Source organism: Erpetoichthys calabaricus, chromosome 11 (assembly GCF_900747795.2).
Source record: "Erpetoichthys calabaricus chromosome 11, fErpCal1.3, whole genome shotgun sequence".
Classification (NCBI taxonomy): domain Eukaryota; kingdom Metazoa; phylum Chordata; class Cladistia; order Polypteriformes; family Polypteridae; genus Erpetoichthys; species Erpetoichthys calabaricus.
This window is the reverse complement of record NC_041404.2, coordinates 136,151,032-136,175,322: the sequence shown is the minus strand read 5'-3', so window position 1 is coordinate 136,175,322 and position 24,291 is coordinate 136,151,032. Positions and strand designations below refer to the sequence as shown.

The following is a 24,291-nucleotide window of genomic DNA, read 5'->3' as shown; positions in this document are numbered from 1 at the left end:
TTTTTCATACACTAGTATTCAAAGCAACGATGGCCAATGTATCAATGTGACAGGTTTACAAGCAAAGTGAAGAACTCTTAAAAGGTCATTTAAAATGTTATAAATAGTAAAGCAACACAAAAAATGCCATGTTCTGGGTTACTAGAAATGTCAAACAAGTGATTAAGAAAGCTTTTAATAGTTAATACAAAAAAAATAAAAATAAATCACAATGACTCTTCTGTCTTCTACTCCTCCTGGAATACTTAACAAACATTAATTACAATCTAAAAGAATCACAGCCTCAAGGTTACAACATGTTTTAAGTTGAATTATTAAAAAAAAAAAAAAAAATTGTATAATATCATCTCTCAACAGGTCACTTCTTACAAAAAATGAACCTGCAACACACAATTTAAATATTTCCAATACAGGCAGGCCTAGGGTCATGAGCAAGTCCTGTTCCTGCAGTCATTTAACCCAATCTTGTATACAAGTTGGAAAGAGCACTGAAAATGTCAGTTAATACACAAAAAGAAACTGGCAAAATTGCATGCTTAATTACTTATTTTACAGGAAAAACATTTCACACTGAATAAAATGACACTGAAGCAATATTGCTGCACTTCAAAATAACAAAAGACAAAAAAATCTAACTAAATTACAAAAGAGTATGTCGACCCAATGTTTAAACTTGAAAAAGTTTGATATTAAACAGTACCTAAAGAGTTGGAAATGTTATAATGATAACATGAAAACTCACTATTAAGTAATCCCTTAGCAATCAAACATCTGTTAAGAGTGTTGTGACTGCCCCTTACTAGCAGCTATACCCCCAAGATTACATGGCTGAAAGGTGTATTCAGGATCCTGGCAGCTACAAGCAGCAGCTTCTACTGATCAGCTAATAAGCTGCTGCCAATCTAGCTATTTATCTGTGATGTTGCATATTTTTGCAGATGAACAAACAGCTGGTTATATTCAATAACCCACATGTAAAAAAACAAATCGACTGATAATCGTGACAAAAGTGCAGGATGTACAGTGCTGTACTATGGTGTAGTGATAACTGCTATTCAACCATGTCAACTCTGGATCAATGTGTAAGTAAAAAATGGAAGTCACTAGAAGAAAATGAATTGAAATTCAACTGCATAGAAACATTAGGGTTTTTTTATGTGCTCGTTTGTATCTGCAGAATTACTTAAAATTGAGACTGGAATAACCCTAGACCCACCCGTAGATATCAAACGTCTCAGCCAGCTATCAAAAGAAGTTTCTTTAAATATATTTTTAGGAAAACTTTTAAATCCCTAAAAAGTACTTTTGGCTAAGACTTAAAGCTTTGGTAAATAAAAATATGGAAATTACTTAATTTATTATAAATTAGGTCTAATTATATATTCTTTAGACACAAAGAAAAAAAGGGCTACTTACATAATGAACCATTTAAACCGAGATGTTCGCCTCCAGTTATCAAGTCCTTGACATTCATACTACCACAAAAACATGAATGAGCTGTAAAGGAATCACAGGTGTTAATATTAAGAGGTGTCCACATGTGTAAAATGTACAGAAATGCTCAGCAAAGAAAGCCAAACTAGCAAAGAGTCAAAGCATAGTCATATTTGCATGTAGTCAGAGCAACAGAAGAAGACTGATCTGATTTGTTTGCCAGGAAAACAAGGATATATTTGTTTACACTGAGATTTAGAAGATTCAGTTGCCATATGCAAAAATAATGAATTGTCAGCAACAGTCAAACAGGTGCTTACACAAAGTATCGGATAGTGAAGGTGTAAAATAAAGAACATTTTCTGGGGATCATAAGCATTTTACGGATGTATTTTCTCAATTCTGAATAATTTCTGTTCCAGTGTATTTTAGATGTGTTGCATCTTCTCTTTTAAAGTTAAAACATTTCTGACTTGGGTGAGCAGCAAACTTGAAACTTTCCACATATATAACATCGCTATCACGGGGAGCTACTTAAGCATCACATGACACATGCTGATTTGCCTACCATTACTGTCTTGGCATGCGCTGACTTTGGCTCCTGTCATTTCTAGATTTAAAAAAAAAAAAAAAAAAGGCAGAAGGTGGGAGGAACTACTTTACTAAAAACAAATCTGTCTCTCTTAGTATCCTGAAGTGGGGACTCAATCAAATGTACTGTATTACAGTAGATCATAAATGTAGTTATCCAAGTTCAGCCCTTAGGATATCTATGGCTGCAAGATTTTGTCCCAATCAACTTCTGCTTTTAAATTGTACTCTTACCTTAATCAAATATACTGTTAATTTCCTCCCTTTTTTATTTTGATGTCAACACCAAAACTATAAAAGTCAGCTTTCTAAATTTTGAATTGCGGAAAGTGTTTCTGTATGTTACATGGAGGGAAAAAAAAAATTGTCTTCACCTCTTCACTTTTCAGAATAGTTACAATGATTTATATTCCACTTTTTCAGCTGTTCTGGATATCGAAGGTATAACTTAATAGGTATGTTGGATTCTAAAACTTGGGGAGCTGCCACCTTTCAATTTTGTGCCCTTTGTCCGTGTACTTGCTCGACTTGATACGACTAAGGGGGCAGAAAATGTGAATAGGAAAAAGAGGAGAGTTAAATCATAAGTGTTAATCTGACAACACTGCAGATTAAGAAAATAATGCTAATTAAATAATTACATCAATTTAGAAAAAAAAAAATGCACACTACTCCCCAGACTGTGGGACTAGTTGGAACTTTAAGCTTTACGGGTATACAAACAGTGGACTGGGGGAGAAAAAAAAAAAGTTACCTGGTTGGGTGAATTTCATTTTCTGCCGATTTTGGCTAATGGGAGGTCCACAAAATGTCACAAAGCCCTTGGATCCATGGGTTTGAATGTTGCAGGATTTTTGACAATTTTTGCTGATCACAAAAATGTCCTCAGAGCAGTAGCATACTTAACTACAAATATGCTCAGTTCCATGGGACTAGTCCCCATCCTTCCCCCTCATTAGTATTAAATGAAATCATAATTACAGTGGTCTTCCCAACTATATGTGAGCTAGGCACATTACTTGCTAAAGATATGAGACACAGAGTTGGTGTGTTGGCATTTCCAGGACTTCAGAATGTACTGCGATAAGGGGATGTCTTATCCAAGTGTACTCAGTTACATAAAGTTTTTTCTGTACAGCACGATAAAAATGTTGTATGTGCTTAAGGAATGTCTGTTTAGGAGGTAATTTTACAGTACGGAAGTTAACATTCATGATCAAAAAGACATCTGAACCAGCATCAAATCTCTAATAGAAGCCCTTGTCCAAAGCAAGTGATTTTCAAGCAAGAAGAAAATCATTACTTAAAATGGAAGATATACTGAACCCATGTGCTCAGAGCATGGAAAATGACAGAAAGCAAGAGGTGCACAGAGCAAGAAGTGTATTAGGTGCTATCCAATACCTTTTGCTTCATACCCCATCTTCAGCATTACATGATGTAAAATCTGCATCACCAGTGACGTAAGTGATGCAGCAGCATACTTGCTGGTGCGTAGAAAAGAGTCACCAAGTAAATGGATGTTGCCTATTAAGAAAGATTGCACATCACTAACTGGTTATAACCAATAAATACCATAAATGCTGGAAATCATCCCAACAAAATTAAGAGCAATTCACATTTTTTTTCTTCCTTTACTGGAATCTTTACTGGTTAAAGGAAATAAAATTACATTTGCATTCATTGTGCAATAAAGGACCTTCCACAAACAAATTTATGTAACACACTCGTTTTTTTTTTTTTTTTTTTTGAGTATTATTCCTGAAAACCCCACTTGCTGAATTAGTTCAGCTATAGTAGAATATACTCTGGAAAGAATGTCTAACAAGTGTGTAAATCCTTTGCTGTACCACAACATAAAAACGTACATACAAGCACAAATCAGTTTTTGACAAGACCTTATGCAAAGTTAAGAATGGATTTTTCAGGCAAATGTAAATCAAATTCTATAGTACATCCATTCACACAGTAATAGTCAAATCTTGCATAATCTTTTGTTGTACATTTTTGACAAATAACAGAAAAGCACATCTTGAATTCACCATGCATTACCAAGATATACTCAAAAAAAGAGCAAATGACTAGGACTAAATAAAATAGTCAACAGTTATTTATTTTATATATTATATATATGAATTTGTACTAGCAAATGGCCATATGCTTAATGCTATATTTATTGTAAACCATAGATGGACCACATAGTGGCCATATGCTTAATGCTATCACTTTACGTCTCCAGTATCCTTTGTTTGAATTCTACAGCTGGCCACTGTGCTTTAAGCCCTCACAGGTTGCTTTTCAGGTACTCAGATTTTCTTTCCAGACTCCAGAGATATGTATTTTAGATTAACCAGCAACTATAGATTGGTCCTATAGGAGCATTTATGCATGTATGGTTCCCAATACACAACCAGAAGTTGGAATTCAGCTGGTATGAAAGTGTTAAAGTGTAAACGCATACCAGATTTCCATATTTAATCACTTAGACTAATAATTAGTGTAGTATATGGACCATTTCCATTCTTAAATTGGTGCAAATGTAAATCGATAATTTTACATTCAAAATTAAAACAAATTGATAAAACATTACAAGAAGTCAAAACTAGTTGAGCTTAAATGAGCGTGAACCTGAAATCATCAGGCTGAGCTTATTTTGTGTTGCTTTCGGTTTGCATACTGAAAAGTAGTTTCATTTGCCTGAATGACATATGCTAATGGAAGCATACTATTGTACGAATTCTATTGTAAAACTTACATTTTACAAATCTTTTAAAGAAATCCTTATAATTCCAGTGATTTTGACATTGACCTAGAAAGAATGGCAATGGATGTGTGCATTGGCCAATGACTCACCCTTATCCTTGACCATGGATATCTTAATATTCAAAGCAATCAAAACAGTGAAAATGTTCGACATAATGTAGCACTTCAGTAAACTTGAGAATGAATGCCTTCCTATTGAGCTGCATTTTTAATTATGTTGGAGCAGAAAACATTCAATTCCCTATAGTTGCTCACGTTCAAGACTGCCACACTAGGCTGGCCACAGCAGAAATAGCTGTTTATTATTGACTTATGATTGAGTTGCTCTCAATAGGTGTCCTTAGATTGATTTGGTTAGTATTGAGGAATTGTACAAATGTCCCTTTATTTATATAGCGCCTTTTCCATGCTCAAAGTGTTCCATAGTCTCAGAAAGAAACAGCAGGTATATGTAACTTTGGACACAAACGTTTCCTGAATAGAACACTAAAACAGATAGATACAGGATACACAAAGATTTAAATTGAATAAAAGACAATAAACCAGAGTAAAATACTAAATTCAATAATAAAAGTAAAGCCTAGCTGATAACATCATTTGTGATATAACACACTCACAGATTATACTGAGGATCTAGACAGAGAGGAAGACTGAAAGAGGGGGCAAAATGTCAGGTTAAGTTAAACGCCTTCCTGAACAGATGAGTTGTATGTTTTGTTTTGTTTTTTTTTTTTAAAGAATGAATTGAGTCAACTGATCTAATTAATTTCGGGAGGTTATTCCAAAGTCTGGGTGGTATACAGCCAAATGCCCTGTCACACACAGAGTGCTGGTTAGTGTGGGGCACAACAAAATTGCCAGAATCAGAGGACCTTAGTGGGTGAAGACGAGCATAGCAATGGAGAAGGCCACTGATGTAGTCTAATGTGAGGCCACTTAAAGCCTTGTAGGCTAATAACAGAATTTTATATTCAATCCTGCAAGACACAGGGAGCTAGTCAAGGCAAAGCAGGATGGGTGTTATGTGTTCACGGTCTGCTGGTTCATGTTAAGACTCTTGCAAGCACAGCTTTGAATCAACTGGAGCTGTGATATAAGATTAGAAGCGGCACCTGCCAGGAGGGAGTTACAATAATTGACACAGGATGTGATAATGGACAATTTTCTCAGTATTAGAAAAAGGAGAGGAATGAGCAAAACATAGGATATGTTGCAGGGGTGAAAAAAGTTTCCTAATGTGGTTTACGTGGGCAGAATAAGAAAGGGAGGAATCAAAAATGACACCAAGATTCCTCGCAAGTCTGATGAGATCACCATCAAGAGTGACTGAAGGAGCTCGTTTTCTTGAGTTGCACTATACGTGAGGGACATCTACATGTGCCTGGGGGGGAGCAGGGAAGGGGAGAGAAAAAACACACCACCACACAGCATTTTCTTGTTGGCCAATATAAATTTTATTAGTTCTCCAAGAGACTACACTGGTGCTTTCACCATGATCCTTGCTGGATCTTTTAATGGCCATCAATTGTTTATTTATTTGCCCCATCAATCATGCAAGGGGTGTTCTAGTATATAGTGTTCTGCTGTTTGCATTCCCATAACTCTGAAATGTTCACTTTTACACCATGGCAGTCCCTTGTCAGAATTACTCTAGATAAAAAAGCAGAATTAGAATATCTATTGTAGGTCACATTAAAATCAGTCCTTTTCACATCACACAGGCATCCGTGGTTTAAGGAAAATGGTAAAAGGAACCAAACACTTAAAATTCTGATATAACTGCAGCACAGAGTACGAAAGTAAATACTCTGAGCTACGATTAGCTTTGTCATGAATATACCAGCAGTGTTACCCAGCTTCACCTGGGAAATTTCCCAGGACAATGGGCCTCTGTTATAGTGCCAAGGGTTACTCGGATGGATCAGAAGTACTATGTATGTACTTTTTTGTATACATTAACTGCCCATAATCCCCCTCAGGCTACATACAATTGTACATGAGAAAAAAACAATCCTGCCTTAAATCAATTCTTGCTTTTTTTGTGACTTAGCTTATTAGGCAAAACACAATTTTAGAGGAAACTATATCCTTTTGAATTTAAATAGGTAATTTATATCGAAAATTCCCATCATTCCTACTAATTACTGGATTTGCTACAGAGTGAAAAAGTGGTAGCTTCAGCAAAATTTTAATACAACTCTTTGATCTATAATCGTGTACCATTACAAAGTTTGAGGACTTATATAAAAGGCAATACACACTGAGTCAACGTTTCCTTTAACTTATTACATCATACAGCATCAAAATTCACAGGCTGCACATTTACTGTATATGCCACATGGAATGAACTCAATGTTTAAAGAAATTTAATGAGAACAGGTGAAGAAAAAAATATTGTGAACTATGTACAATGTCTCCTCCTCTATGTTCTGTCCATGGGGGACCCCTTTAGTGAACTGGGCATGCATTTAAACTAACCAAGGAATTCCATCACTCTTGGCTTGTGTTGTACATAGGGTCTGAAGTGGATTTAACCTCCAAGGGGACATCATAGCCGTACACAATATTGCATGTATTTTATCCATCTTTCTTTGAAGTTTATGTAAACAAGAACACAATCCAATCTGGCTTGAATTTGTATGTATTATATACCACATCATGAGGAGAACGCTAACAGAATAGGGAGTACTGTGTGTACTCAAGGCAGACACTTGCTAACTACTTCTTCGAGTTTCACCTAAGTTTATTCATCCACTTCACAACTAATTTTCCATTCAGCTTGCCACATCAACCCCATTTTCCTGCTCAAGGCAGTTGCCTTTGTAGATTCACCGGTAGTCTAATTTCTCTGCATGATTACAGCTTCAGCTTGTATACTGGTGCTGTTCTGTTTGCAGCATTCATTTGGATGAACTGCACACCCCCATTTCTACATACTACCACAGTTAAAGTGAAAAAAGAACTTGCTGCCTAAGAATACCTCAATCACTACAGCTTTAATACTGACAAATATGAAGACAAACACAGGTCAGCTAATAAATCAAAGTGTTTGAGATTTTGGGGTATTGTTTACCTCTAAATATCACAGCACTAAATCATGTTAGATGAAGCCTCTATATTAAAAAAAATGAACTTGAGAACATTTATGTTAGTCAGAATGCCCAGTGGGGCCTGGTGGTCTTTTGACACTGGAAACTTTGCATGTTTTCTCTCCCCCCCCCCCCCCCCCCCCCCCCCCCCCCCCCCCACTCTGGCTTAGTTTTTTTTCTCCTCTGTCCTCACTGGCCATGTGACTTTATTATTGAATTTACATTCAGAGACTTAAAAACCCAGTGAATATTTAAGAACTCTGCTTCTCTGTTAATTATATATCTATCTTATGTAAGTATGCATTATTTTTGTATACCATGTATTCATTATTCCAATCTAATGATTTTTCCTTGCTTGTATCTATTTCTTTGACATCTTGTAAAGTACTTGGACCGACAACCTTTGCATGAAATTTGCGTGGTAGAAATTGTTTTTGTTGTGAGTAATGCAGACTACTCAACACAGCCTAGTGCCATGTGCCTTAACATAAATTAGCTTGTATCAGTATTAACACCTCACTGCCATATAGTTACCAAAGGGAAGAAATGGGGAGAAAAAAAAATGTATATATATATATATCTTACTCAGCTTTTGTGTTTGGCTCTTATTCCTGCTGTACACAGTTGTAGCAGCCATTTGGGAGGCGTGATGCGTTGTAAGCACATCTTTCCTTTCAGACAGTATGCTGCAGTCATTGCAGATGTAACCATTGAGCATGGTAGTCTGAGTTCCTGCAGACAGCAGATCACCATTTGCCTGGAACAAGGTAGCATCTGCACCTAATGAGAAGAAGAAAAGAAAAGAAAAAATAAGAGACAGCTGCTAGAAGAAAGCTGACAAACAAGGACAAGAATTTACCTTTCAGATCTTGGTCCTCATCCAGTCCTAGAAAGAAAATTACAGCTTTAGAAGTCAAGATGGATTAATGACATAAACCAACTAGCAGAAATTCTTAACTATCAGTTCTCAAGTTCAGTCTGAGAGGATCTCATAGCTACAAGTTTTATAATCTTTTTAAATAAACTTATTGTTAAAATAGTTGGCCTTTATCCTTCAGCCAATTCTTAAAATGAAATGAAAAAATAGTGTATAACTCATTCTTGTATTGCACAAAAATGCTAACCATATTACGATAAAATTTAGCAAAGCAAGTTTGTAATTCCTGGAATGACACAAAGATGGCAGAAATTATGAAATAAAAGCAAGTGTAATTTAAGTACAAATCCAGTTAAAAGCAGAAACTGGTTGGAACAAATCTCTAAGACAGAATTTGAGGACAACTGCTTAGAATGTTTGGATCTAACTGTGGATACCAGAAATGGCTGAAATTTAACTTGGGGAAAAATAAGAACAGAAAAACAGGACAGCAGGACCAACTGCTTAAACATTTTATCTGCCACAAGTAGCTTGATAAACCCTAAGACTTGATGTGATCGATTAAATATCACTGCCTGTTTAAGTAACTTTCAAACTAATTAGAGATACCACCAACAAAATTTCATGCTGTCTGATAGGGTCCATTTAAAAAAAACACAAAACACCACACTTACCCCATATACTGCCCACCAGTGTCTTTTCTTGTATCGATGACTCATCTAGCATAGTTAAAGATAAGTCACTGGCACACACATGACTTTCACTGTTAAGTGATAAGTTATTGGACTGAGATCTTCTTGAGGTCTGTTGTAAACTTGTAGAAGAATAGTGTTTGGTTGTGCTTTTGCTCTCTCTCGAAGACCTGAAAATGTTTCAAGCAGAAGACTGATCAGGAGTTGGGACATCTATAAGCCTACAAAGTGGCCTGCAAAGCAGCTAGTGTTCCTGCTCCATAGCTCAGAGCGCTCCAGCTCGATTCCTAGCTAAATCAAAGTGTGAATAAATTTTGTTTTTCGTTTACTCAATGTTAGAGTAAAAATTAACCACCAGTAAAAACTTTCAATGAAATAAAAGAACTCAATATAAAAAAAAAAAACGTAATACCTGTGTTCTCTTTGCTTTTTCACACTTCCACTTGTAGAAATGAAGGAGTGATTTGCCACTGGAGACCCATCTTTATGGTGCAAGCGTAAACTACGTCGGGACATTTTTGGAGAATCAAACACAGGGTCTAAATTATGCTTGATCTCAAAATCTAAAGCATCTGAAGAGTAGCTGGAACTACAAGAAAATAGAGTGTAAGAGGCATCTAAAGACAAGCTTCACTACGTGAGTGCCATTACAGAAAAAAAAAAAATATTATATATATAAAAAACACCATACATACATACATACATACATACATACATACATACATACATACATACATACAACTACACAAAAATAATTAGCTTCTACAAGAAAGAAACAAAATACCGTATAAGCCAAGGGAAAAAAAAAATCAAGATGTACAAGAATACTTTCAAAGTTTCACAACCTCAAGGTATAACCCATGTATAACAGTATTTGGAAAAGATTTGAATAATCTTCCTAGGGTGTAAATCAGAAAGCTACATACCAGTGTGAAAAGCATCACTGTGCTGGACAATAATGAAGCTAAAAAGCCTACAATGTTTTTCATAAAGTACTTAAGTGCTTCACTTTCAACTTTTCCCCTAACTCGGCTTGTGTAAGGAAAAAACTTAGGCAGGGAGAAGGAAATCATGTAGCAAGGAAAAACTAGAGCAAAAACCGAGAAGTTGAAAGCCAAGTTACCCTCCTCTACGTCTGACCTTCCTGGACTCAAATTCTAACCCTGCAGAATCCAAATCCACTCCTGCCAGCGCTTCCAGGGTATACTTTAACACTGGAGTGATCAACTGTATGCTCACCCAAGAGGCAGAGTGTGATCCCTTTGGGAGGAGTGTGTGGAATACCAACCCACACAGTTGTGCTAAGGACTGGGCCTTTAACATGGGGAATGCAACTGCAGACAAACAAGTGAGCGAACAACAAGTTTTCACTCTTGAAAATGTTTAAGCAGAACAAATGAGTGCCTTCTAACAGGTTTATAATTTTTCATGCTTTTAAAAGATCACTCGCTCAGTTGCTTTAGTGAAAAATATAAAATACCTTAATTTACATGTAAACAATTTCTGTTTGGAAAAAATATCTATGCAGTGATTACCACATTAGTCAACTATTGTACATGAACACTGGCACACTGGTTTCTAAACAATATGAGCAAATATTCTGATATTATTGCATTACAAATATCACATTTATTCTTCTATCCATTTGACGGAATCTAAAAGATACATGGAGTCTGATGTATTAAATAGCATTAGTCATCTCATACCTTGATGCTTGAAAGCTCGTGTTGTGTATGAGGCACCATGTAAGAAATCTTACGTGCACACACAGGGTTTTTTTTTTTTTTTTTGGAAAAAATGTTTTAATATATAAAAAGGATTCTTTCATAACATTAACTATTCTCAAATTAAAAACAAGTTAAAACTAGACAAAGTGTAAATCTTCTAAAGGAAAAATTTTACTAAATACATCGACAAGACCGATAAGCTTGTACTACCCAACCCTCTGGGTTATTCTGGATTATGTCTTGACAAAACAGACAGGGGAACACCAAATATTATGACAGAATTCATTTTGTTTCACCTGTATAAAGGTTATTTGCTATTTATGTTCTGTTTCTTCTAATTATACAAAAAAAATGCACAAACCTAAAATTTCCATTTCAACTACTGTTTCATTCCTGGAAGTTAATTTGGTTGGGGAAGCTGTGAACTGAATTTCATGACATGATTGTCAACTTGGAGCACTTAAAATGTAATTTGCCGACTTCCAGAAGGATACACCTTCATACAGCTTACTTTTGTTATTCTGAAAGCCAACAAAATGAAAACAACCTATCATCCTACAATCACATTGAAAAAAACAAATATTAAATGCATTCTTTTCACGAGGACTACTAAGCCATTAAATGCAGTTTACTCAAATAAATGGTAAAATCACCATTCTTTTCCTAGTAGACAACAGATGCTGTCCATGAGACATACACAATCATGTGCAGAGGCAGTTAGGAATAAAGTGACCCACAGGGATTTATTACAGTTCTTAAAACCACTTGAGACATTGTCTTGTAATCTGGCTCTATTCATGCGACACCCAATACATAAAGGTACAAAAGGTTTTTGCAAGCGGTCATTAAAACGGAGCCACAACAAAAATCTCAGGGGTGTCTATGAGCTGCAGGTTGCCCACACCAAAGCTTTTGTTCTGCATGTTTTAGATGGGATAATTCTTAGAATGTTATTATCTTAATGGGCTGTTATCAGCATCCAATGCATGTTATTTTGTGATACCTACAATTGGGTATAAAATCCATAAAGATTTTCTATACCCCATCTGGTATGGTAATGAATCTACACTTTCACCAATCTTTAAAAACAATTCAATCAATACTCTATTTGCTACCTTTTGGACAGTTTACAATTCAAAAGGACTGTTAGCATTTCAACTGCATGCATACCAGTAACATATCCAACCTCTACTAGCTCAAAAACAACAACTTTTTTGTTATCTCCTTTTCCTTGAAAACCTAAGTAAAAGCACAATCTTTATATGAAACATACATGCATAGTCTAAAATGAGACTTTTTCCACTTTTTAAAAAATTGAACAACTATGAAAAATCCAAAAATGTGAAGAACTGCGTTTAACAAACAGTCTAGATGATTATAAAGACAAAGAAACTGTCAAAGAGGCTATTGAAAAAGCAAAAATTTCCCAAATCTTAGTGCCCATCTCACCAGAATATATTGTAGGATTAGTTTTTCATACTTGCTAAGCCATATACCTGTATAAGACTATCAAAAGCTCCTCTACAAAAACACTGTTCCTAACTATTATCTTGCACACACAAGACTCCGGGTATAATGATGAGCACTGATGGATTCATATCTAATCTGGGACAATTAACAGAACCTTCCTCAGATGAGAAGCCAAAAAAAAAAAAAAAAATAGCATGACAGTATTTATTGTACTGACAGTATCTTCTTCAGTGTTTAAGACCCTATGGATAAAGTATTATGCAAAGGAGTCTTTTTGGGCATAAAGATGTTTGTTTAGCAGTTGTATTCTGGATTTGGGGTACAGGACACACTATACAGGCCATTAGAGGGACAATTTTATTCCTCTGGATCTCCGTCTTCATATTTTAAGCAAGTTTTAGTAAGTCTGACACTCTTCCTTTAGTGGAGGTAAAACTCAATCGTTTTACACTTCTTCATAAATCAAGACATATGAAATAAATTGTGTGAGGAACTGCAAACTGCTTTAACAAGAGGATAATTTAAAAACAGAATACAGGACATGTGTGGTACTAATGTTGCGTAACAAGTTTTAAAATTGTATCCCAAAGCAATCAGGCATCATCTTTTAATTGCTGAAACTGAAATATGGTTGCCATTTGTAACATTAAATGAAAACAAAACTTAGACAAGCAGCAAATCAACTACCAGAGTTGGCTTCATTAAGCCATCCCCAAACTCAGCAAAATAAGTTTTTCATTTGGCATAAATTCCCAGAGCACAACACCACAGGGTTTCCTTACTAATTTCAGCTGTTTGCAATAAACAACTCAAACATGAACAATTTAAACAGCTCAACACAACTAATATTACAAGTCATTAGCCCACATTCAGCACAAAAACACCACTATTAAGGACTACTGCAGTCACAAAATTATTCAACCCCTTTATGACAAGCGTCTTTAGTACTTAGTAGAGCACATTTTGCTGTTATGATCTGGTGTAAAACCATGATGCATAGCCAGACACCAGCTTCTGGCAGAGCTACTGAGGAATCTTAGCCAATTTCTTATGGGCAAGGACCTCCAGATCATTAATATTCATGGGTCTGCTTGCTGCAATTGCCTTCTTCAAATCCCACCAGATATTTTCTATGGTGTTCAAGTCAGGCAAGTGACAGCCACAATACAGTTTTCCAGGACTTTTTCTGAAACCAACCCTTAGTGGACTTTGAGGTATGCTTGGGATCATTGTCCTGTTGGAAGGTCTAGTGAAGCCCAAGCTTCATCGTCCTCACAGACAGTATGACATTTTCTCCTAACAATAATTCTTTGCATTTATATAGCACTTCTCACTACTCAAAGCGCTCAGCAATTGCAGGTTAAGGGCCTTGCTCAACAGCGCAGAGTCCCTTTTTGGCATTTGCAGGATTCGAACCGGCAACCTTCCGATTGCCAGTGCAGATCCCTAGCCTCAGAGCCACCAATCCGCCCAAGATTTCTTGACACTTGATTGAATCTGTTTTGCCCTCCACATGCTGTAGGTTTCCAGTGCCAGAAGAACCAAAGCAGCCCCAGTGTATCACCAAGCTGCCACCACCATGATTCACTGTAGGCAGGGTGTTCTTTTCAGCATACTTCCTCCTCCAGATTTACAGCTGATCCACAGTCCTAATAAGTTCTAGTTTGTTTCACCACTCCACAGAACAGAATCTCAGAACTTCTGTGGCTTATTTATATGGTTTTGACAATATTGGAGCAGACTTTTCTTGTGCTTTTGGGTCAGTAGTGGCGTACATCTTGGAGTTTGTGCGTGGAGAAATTCAGTGTTTAGTTTACACCTTACTATAGAAGCTGAAACTTCAGTGTCTGCTGCCATCAAGTCTTGCTGCAGGTCTTTTGCAGTCACTCAAGGGTTTTTGGTCACCTGCCACCACAGAAATCTGGTGACAGCAGTTGATAGCTTTCTCTTTCTGCCACGTCAAGTAGTTTAGTCAGTGGTCCTTTAAACTTGTGAACTATGCTTCCAAGGATATCTCTATGAACATTCAGTGCCTTTGGTATCTTTTTGTATCCTTTTCCCTGTTTGTGCAAAGCAATGATCTCTACCTCTTCTTTTTAACTTTTTGGACAATTGTCTTGACTTACCCCTAGCCAGTCCCGGTATTTGATCTCAAGCACACCTGATGTAACTAATGAGGCCTCAAGCATCAGTTGTGCTTGAGACAACACCAGATTTGCAAATTCTATGGGGGGATTCTATTCAGGGGGCTGAATAATTTTGATACTGCAGTAGACATTAAAAGTAGCTGTTTGTGTTGAATGTGGAGAAACCACTTGTAACAATTATGTCGAGCTGCTAATTGTTCTTGTTTGATTTGTTTATTGCAAACAGCTTAAAGTTTGTAAATTTTGACAATAAAGCGAATTTGCAATAGGAGTTGAATATTTTGTGTGCAACTGTACATACATACACATTCTGTATAGCAAATGCCATGTACAGTTAGGTCCATAAATATTTGGACAGAGACAACTTTTTTCTAATTTTGGTTCTGTACATTATCACAATGAATTTTAAATGAAACAACTCAGAATCATTTGAAGTGCAGACTTTCAGCTTTAATTCAGTGGGGTGAACAAAACGATTGCATAAAAATGTGAGGCAACTAAATCATTTTTTTTTTCCCTTCTTAAAAAAAAAACATAAAACCACACTCCCTTCATTTCAGGGGCTCAAAAGTAACTGGAGAATTGACTCAAAGGCTATTTCATGGGCAGGTGTGGGCAAGTCCGTCGTTATGTCATTATCAATTAAGCAGATAAAAGGCCTGGAGTTGATTTGAGGTGTGATGCTTGCATGTGGAAGATTTTGCTGTGAACAGACAACATGCGGTCAAAGGAGCTCTCCATGCAGGTAAAAGAAGCCATCCTTAAGCTGCAAAAACAGAAAAAACCCATCCAAGAAATTGCTACAATATTACGAGTGGCAAAAATGTACAGTTTGGTACATCCTGAGAAAGAAAGCAAGCACTGGTGAACTCAGCAACGCAAAAAGACCTGGACGTACACGAAAGACAACAGTGGTGGACGATCGCAGAATCATTTCCACGGTGAAGAGAAACCCCTTCACAACAGCCAACCAAGTGAACAACACTCTCCAGGGGGCAGGCGTATCGATATCCAAGTCTACCATAAAGAGAAGACTGCATGAAAGTAAATCCAGAGGGTGCACTGCAAGGTGCAAGCCACTCATAAGCCTCAAGAATAGAAAGGCTAGATTGGACTTTGCTAAAGAACATCTAAAAAAGCCAGCACAGTTCTGGAAAAACATTCTTTGGACAGATGAAACCAAGATCAACCTCAACCAGAATGACAGCAAGAAAAAAGTATGGAGAAGGTGTGGAACAGCTTATTATCCAAAGCATACCACATCATCTGTAAAACACGGTGGAGGCAGTGTGATGGCTTGGGCATGCATGGCTGCCAGTGGCACTGGGACACTAGTGTTTATCGATGATGTGACACAGGACAGAAGCAGCCGAATGAATTCTGAGGTGTTCAGAGACATACTGTCTGCTCAAATCCAGCTAAAAGCACTCAAATTGATTCATGATACAGATGGACAATGACCCAAAACATACAGCCAAAGCAACTCAGGAGTTTATTAAAGCAAAGAAGTGGAAAATTCTTAAATGACCAAGTCAGTCACCTGATCTTAACCCAATTGAGCATGCATTTCACTTGTTGAAGACTAAACTTCGGACAGAAAGGCCCACAAACAAACAGCAACTGAAAGCTGCTGCAGTAAAGGCCTGGCAGAGCATTAAAAAGGAGGAAACCCAACATCTGGTGATGTCCGTGAGTTCAAGACTTCAGGCTGTCATTGCCAGCAAAGGGTTTTCAACCAAGTATTAGAAATGAACATTTGATTTCCAGTTATTTAATTTGTCCAATTACTTTTGAGCCCCTGAAATGAAGGGATTGTGTTCAAAAAATGCTTTAGTTGCCTCACATTTTTATGCAATCGTTTTGTTCACCCCACTGAATTAAAGCTGAAAGTCTGCACTTCAAATGCATCCGAGTTGTTTCATTTCAAATTCATTGTGGTAATGTACAGAACCAAAATGAGAAAAAAGTTGTCTCTGTCCAAATATTTATGGACCTAACTGTAAATGACAATTCTCCACATATTGTAATGCCACTTTATTCTGCATCATGTCTGCATGCTTACCTTCTGTTTAACATCCTCTAAGAATAGTCAGTCACACTTCTCGTTACTTTAATGGATTTCTAAACTATCCATCATTGTACCTCTTATTCAAATAAAATTATTCCTAATTAAAAATATTGGGATTTATGGAATAAAATTAGTTCTTTTGAAGAGAATCAAAATGTAAAAAAATAAAAATAAATAATGTGTCAAGAGTGCTGTTTCAGTTGTTTAAAATCTGCATATTCTGCTGTGTGACGCAATATTAAAATGTCTTTTCAAATTTGTAGCAGCAAACACCTTTTCTTTAGTTCCATCATGGTAGACTATTTTCTTGTACATGTTGCAGTGAGCAGGTTTTTCACCTTGACACTTTTTAACGTACTTACAAAGAGTAGACATATTGTAGCAGCCATGGGTTCTGTGGGATTTCCCCCCCCAACATTCACATTTGCCTAAGCTGAACAGAAACTGAACATTCCTGTTATGTGCACAGCACATCCAGCTCACACATACTTGCATGGCATTTGGCGAGTATGATATTCTTAAACTTGCTTGAACCAAACTAACAAACGGCCAGGAAGTGCAGTGCAAAGGAGTGCAGCTCACATTTCATCTTAATCGCAAAACCAACTAGTGACTAGAAGTTATGTTCCGATCTGCTGATTAACCATAATGAGCAAAAACTGGTCATTTATGATCCACTACAGAAAAATCAGTGCATCACTAAAGTGGCTGACATTCTTGGCATCCACTTTTTTGCCCAGGTTGCCAACTGTCTCAAATGCTGGCAACCGTTAATGTTAATCTCTGGCTAATTTACACACTACCTGGCCATATTCATTGTTCATTAATACATTTGCCATTTTGTTTACCTGTTTTGGTCATAAATTCTGATCAGATTTTTGATGGGTGATTAAAATTGACAAAAATTTTCACATAGGTTTTGGCAGATTATTAAAATGGACCAATTAATTGTCAAAAATCATACACTGGATCAAACCATTATTTACACAGTGGTGATTTAGAATGAGAAAATTTCATTTTTGGATCAATACTAACTGTTCCTACCCTTACTAATACAGTTCCACATCATTATTTCATAAATTCAAACCTAATTATGGAGAATATAGTCCAACTGATATAATGGAGTCTTTGAAAGAAGTTTTCAATGCAGTGTTCCACCTCAAAACAAAAAAGTGCAGAAGCACATAGAAACTCCCCCCGATTTAAGGAGTGTATCTGCACTTTTAAATTACAATGCTGAAAACTATAGCATATTGTTAATGAAGAGCAACAAAGTTCCTTTAGAATTGCATCGAAAGACAGCACAACAATACTTAAAAAAGGCAGATAAAGTCACTACTAGGAGACTTAGGCTTCCTCGGTTAGGCAAATGAAATAACTTCAACAGTCAAAAGTGAGTCAACTACTGTCCAGGAAAATGCAGGTTTGTCACCAAGCAGTAATTTTAAATTCAGTTTATTTTAGGACTAACAACTATTTTGCAAATTGATTAATCAGTTAAATCAGGATTGGAAAAAAAATGCAGCATCTGTAAAATAAAGGGCAAGAATATTTAACAATGAGGGAAAAAAAAAAAGTTTGTTCATTGCTTAACGCAATCAATCATAACAAGGGTACAAGTATGATCTAAAACTTATTTGCCAAAACAAGTGCACAGCAGCAAGTCTTGTTACTATCAGCTGCTGTTGACAGTGGAGTGGGCCTTCTGTCTCCTTGATGTCAAGCATCAACAACATGTCCATAGTCAAAGTACTCTGCAGAAGTTTTGCAAACTGATGAGAATGACAACTTGGATTCTGCATTGCTGGATGGGGATTTTGAACTCCCAGAAAGTGTCATTCAGAGTGCTTCCAAATAAGCTCATGTTTATAACTCCTGCAAGACATGTCTTTGACCCACTACTCTATATTCTCCATCACCATACCTCAAAATATGGTTAACATTACTCTTACGCAATGAACCGATGTGTATGTAATAGTGGTCATGAAATATTTGACTGAGATTCTGATGAATCACCAGGTTTCATGTGCTCCTGAACATGTTTTGACTACGTTTGCAATTATGTGTGTGTGTGTGTGTGTGTGTGTACGAAAACGCGATAACTTGAGAATGCTTTCAGCTAGATAAATGAAATTTGGCATATGGGCGTTATATCAAAATGTTAGGTTATCAACTTTTGGGCAACATACGTCAACCAGAAGTGGTACTTTATTTGAAATTTTTTTTTAAATCTCTTCAGTTAAACTGGTACATAGTTTTAATTGAAATTTTGTATAGTAGGTTTACATTTTATATTGTCATTAGTTAAGGCAAGAAACACATAGATATAGAATTTCACCTTAATCTGATAACCGGAAATGGTATCTTAACAGGTATCAGCATTATTACATATGCATTACTACCATTATATAAATGGAAATAAATAAATTTAAAATTTTGTATGATTGTCACTTATTGTTAGATACAAAATTTGACTTTGATCAGGTGACTGGGAGTGGTATATTACTGACCACAACAAACAATCAGATTTGAAATTTAAATTTTCATTGGATTAACGGAAGTAGTTGTTTGACATATAATACAAAGATATGTAGTTTCATTATAATAGGACAACCAGAATTTTAACTGAACAGGTATAAGGGAAATTGAGTGGAGAACAATCTAGATTTTGTATGCGTTACGTCTGCTACTTTACAAAGACTGGCAAATTGGCACTCAATGCCCTTAAGAAAATAACTATAGTTAGTATATGGAAGTATATTTCCGACATTTGGTATGGATCACTGCGACACATCTAGTTTAATAAAAAAAAAGTTTATTGCCTAGTAGGATTGACGCTCTTATGGGCATCAAATTTGTGTCTACCTACAGATTTGAGACTTTACTCCACCGCTTTGATTGACTGACAACATTTCAATGTTTTCTTGACAGTCGATTCTGTGATATTGTTGAAGCAGGTTTATCTGTTAAACAAAATCATATTTCAAAATTTAGGAACTTGTTACAGTCTTTAAGACAAATTGTGTTCCACAATTGTTTTGAGCTGTGGTTTTATTAAATTTGCTATTTTTGGTTTTGTTCTTAAAATACAGTACTTCTAGTGATTTATTAGTGTTGGTGAAAATTTCTTCATTGTGCTGGTTCTGAACTTCCACAAAAGGTTAATTCATTGGTGAAATTACACAACTTAGTGTTAGTAAGTATTTGTGTTCAATACTTATCACATATGATTGGCTACGTATGAACACTAACAGTTGGTAAGTTTGTTTTTCATTGTTACATGTTATTTGGTCAACAAAAGAAATTTTTTATCTGTAATTACAGTGGATGTTTGAACTAATTTAATAAATTATGATCAGTGAAATCATTGTTTTATATTTTTTCCGGTAAGAGATCATTAAAGTACTGATATCTTTAAAATTTACATACCATACCTTTCTGATTTGTGCTATGCATTTACTTTTGTCCTTACATTTAACTCGAATTTAATTTCATTTATATTTTGAGCTTTCATTAATTTTACACTGTGAATTAATTGACATTTCTGCTAGTTTTCTGTATTTTTTGGATTGCCTGAACTTTTTTTAATTACCTACATTTAAAATTTATTATTTGAAAATGAGAGTTAAAAAGCAAACATCACCACAAAGGCAGAAAAAAAATAATCAATTTTGGGAATATCTAATTATTCACCTTATTCAGTCTTATTAAACTAATTTGCAAATATTATTTTTAACTGTTATTTAACTTAATGTAAAGAAATTACATGGTACAAGCACAAAATAACACAGTAATTGGAAATGATCTAATCAGGTAAAAACTATCAAATAAACTTGAAATTTGAATAGGTACACGTTTCATTTCACAACTTGACATATTATATGATTTACAATTATTATACGTATATGAGAAAGTCGAGTGGAGAACACTCCAGACTTTTTTTTATTCTGTGAAACATTCCCAAAAAAAATAAAAACTGTTCATAAAAATATTTGTTTTTAATAAATCATGTTGATGTGTCTGGAATAGGGACTTGATGGTCATACACCTCCCACTGGGACACCGATAGTACAATCTACAGATTACTGAAAAACACTACAGTATTCAGAAGAACTAACAAATAGTCTCATTTAGTAAACTGCCACATTCATTTCAATTAGAATTTTTATTCACTCCTATGTTTTGCAACTATCCAATAGTTTTACAGACTACTTTAGTACAGAATGAATTACCAAAACTGCTACTTAAACATACCATATCTCTCAAAGAAGTCTGGATGTCTTTTGGATTTTACTTGACATACAAATAAGAACCTGTTTCTCCAATCTGACCATCATGTTGTTGGAATGAACAGTTGTTTAATGGATGTGCCAGAACGACAAACTAAATTCTACAATTCAAGCTTCACAGCAGAGGCAACATGAAGTCTACAACTGCCTCTCTCATGCAGCTGTAACACAGGCTTTCCAGAAAATAGAGTACTGTCAGTTAACCTTTTGTAGAGAAAGACCCCACCCCATAATTGACACCACATGTTGAACTGATTTTTTTTTTTACACCACAATTTTATTTCTTGCTAATCTGGAAGGTACTCTGACTCACGCTGGCAAAGTTTACTGGTTACTAAGGAGGCAAAAACCACGGAACATACAAGCAGGCACACAGTGAATTTCCTTTATTACTCACAAGTGGTTTCCTTTCTGCAGGCAGCTACTACAGCCAGTATGGCACAATATAAAATGCAGCTCTTACACCTTCATGCTTAGACACAAGATAAACTCAAAGGCAATCAGAGCAAAAATCAAGACTTACTAGGAATTCCTCTTTTGTAGGGAACAATTGCAGGCCCCAGTCCTCATCACAAATGGGACTCAACGGCTTACCCACACCTCTCGGTGCTAGGTAGACACTTGTTTGTACATTCTATGTAGGGCACATGTAATTCCACAAATCTAAACCCCTGTTATTACTCAAACTCATGTGTGGGCTGCTGTGTGATAGGCCTCTCAGAATTTTTTTCTACTCTGCATGGCTGCAAATAAGCAGAATTAAAACCATAGCTACCATAAAATGGGCTTAAAGATAAGCAAATTTGTGGAAAAAGAATCCACACATAGTAAGGATTTGCGGTATTTCCAACTTTTACCAACTAAGCTCAGAAAGTAGGACTTCGCCAAAGAGAAAGGCTACAAGTGATTCCAAGATGCACTATATCTGGCTAATACTTTTCCATCCTTTCCAATATCTGCCCGTGAAGAGAGAGATGCCAAATTTCCAAACTAAGTTTTCACTCTGGTCAAATTCTACCTGCTTTCCCCTATTAACCAAAGGACACCATACCCAAGTATGGAACACCCACAATGCAGTTTCATTAACTAATGCACTTTGCGTCTGGTTCCAACAGCAAGGTTTTGGCTCCAAAAAAAAAAACAAAAAAAAAAAACTGCAACACCAGGCTCTAGTGCAGCCAAATGATAGCTGCACAAAAACACAGTATGTTTTCTAGGTACTAGGTCTGGCTCTCAAAATTTAAGTCCTACTGTACATACATGGCAATAAGATTGCCATAAAAATAACGTTCTCTACAAAGCAGTAAAAATATGTCAGCAAAAAAAGGATAGTTTATGGATGGGCCATAATCTTTGAAATTTATCTTAAATTTTACTCCGCTGTGCCAACTGATTTCTGCACAATAGGAGTGTGTGTGTGTGTGTGTGTGTGTGTGTGTGTGTGCGCGTGCTATGTATAGCTAATTTACTTATAACATGCTATATATATATATATATACTTCAGATAAAATCTCAGAAAAACACTTTGAAATCTTCATTCGGCAGGGTTGCTCAGGTGGCAAGGGCAACATGCACACTGCAATAGGCAGAGAAAGGCCCACATAAGATGGAGTTTCCCACACTGGCAAGGGGAAAACCGATTTTTAAAATTTGACAACAGCCAAGGCAGATTTTTAAAATGTAATTAACAAAAACTCAGCAATGAATCGTAAACACTTTTAGAAGTATATCTGCTATATATGTATACAGGAGCATACTCAAAAACACCACAAGTATAGAAAAAAAAAAAAAAAAAAAAAAACGTTTACAAACAGCACATTCAAGGATTATTTGGCTGTGCAGTGGTAAGCACTGTTGCCTCATGGGAGAAGTGCTCTGGATTTGAACCCCACACCTCATCTGTGTGGAATCTGCATCTCCTCATTATTGCATGGGTGCTCCTCCTGAATTTATGAAGATATGCATGTTTGGTTAATTAACTGTTCTGCATAGGTGCCATTTCCATACACATGTGACCAATAAACTGGTGCCCTGCCTCACAATCTATGCTGCTAGGATAGGCTCAGGCTCCAGACTACAATCTTGGGCTAAACAGATTTGAGGTTATGTATGCGCTTATGAAATATTTCAACTCTTAGAAATCAGAATTATATGCTGTGGTATCTCAAAGTTTCTGCTTCAATATGAAATTCCCATAATGAGAACATAATTACTTCAAGATTTGGTTTCTGCCTGTGCACCACTGAGCTCGGGGTAAACAAAATGATTAAAATGCAAAGAGGAGAAGCAGAACTTTATGCTTAAGGTTTTTGGACCTCCTGTCAAGCACTACTGGTTTAATAATCAAGAAACAGAAGCTGCCTCGTAACACCTAGACACCAACAAGGAAAGGACTTGCATATCAGAAGTAAATATGTGCAGGAAGCCACTGAGAGGCTAACAATTACATCAAATGACCTAAACAGTTCATTGGCTGAAGAGTGGAGTCAATTATATCATTAATAGATATGAGGGTCTGTCACAGAGGAAACTACTACCATCTGCAATTGAGTGATGCCTGAATAACAAAGGCTCCGATTACTCCTAAAATCACTGCATTAACATTAAACTGTCACACATTAGCCACGATAGTATGCAAGCCAGTAAAATCAAATGTTTGCTTTTAATTACATTCAAATGGCAACATTCCTTTGGATGAGATGTAAAACCAAAAGGTCCTGGTTCTCTGTAGTCAAAAAAAAAATCATCACTGTGCATCATTCAAAAAGGAGTAGGGATTAGCCTGATGCCCTGGCTAAACTGCCCATCACAGCCTTGTCCAATCACCCCCTGTCTCCATTTGGCTCTCTCTCTCTCTCTCTCTCACCCGCTCACCACCTAAAATATAATGTGTGGTGAGCATACTAGTACAATAATGGCTACCATTACATTATCCAGATGGGTGCTACACATTGATGGCGGTTGAAGTTGTTCCCCTCTGTCTAATTTACATGGAGCTTTTCTTGCTACTCAAAGTGCTTTACTTAATAATTATTATTGTTTTAAGCCCCATTCTCCTCTCCTTCACTTCTTATTTAAATAGTTGAGCGTGATGAAGATACTATCTTAAACCTGGTCACCAACAATGACAAGGACAGCTAAAAG

The 24,291-nt window shown here is 36.2% G+C and overlaps 1 protein-coding gene across 4 annotated transcripts in view; it reads right to left on the bottom strand.

The window, feature by feature from the left end:
- Positions 1 to 24,291, bottom strand: part of LOC114660969 (SUN domain-containing protein 1-like) — a 66,793-nt gene that overhangs the window by 25,340 nt on the left and 17,162 nt on the right. For 3 of the 4 annotated variants that reach the window (XM_051934109.1, XM_051934108.1, XM_051934110.1), the window contains exons 3-8: positions 9,859 to 10,035; positions 9,429 to 9,616; positions 8,737 to 8,763; positions 8,463 to 8,657; positions 3,430 to 3,552; positions 1,417 to 1,497 (exon numbers count right to left, since the gene is read on the bottom strand). In XM_051934109.1, the coding sequence (XP_051790069.1) occupies positions 1,417 to 1,497; positions 3,430 to 3,552; positions 8,463 to 8,657; positions 8,737 to 8,763; positions 9,429 to 9,616; positions 9,859 to 10,035 (791 nt within the window). The remainder of the gene's footprint in view (positions 1 to 1,416; positions 1,498 to 3,429; positions 3,553 to 8,462; positions 8,658 to 8,736; positions 8,764 to 9,428; positions 9,617 to 9,858; positions 10,036 to 24,291) is intronic. The other variant, XM_051934111.1, reaches the window with a different exon arrangement.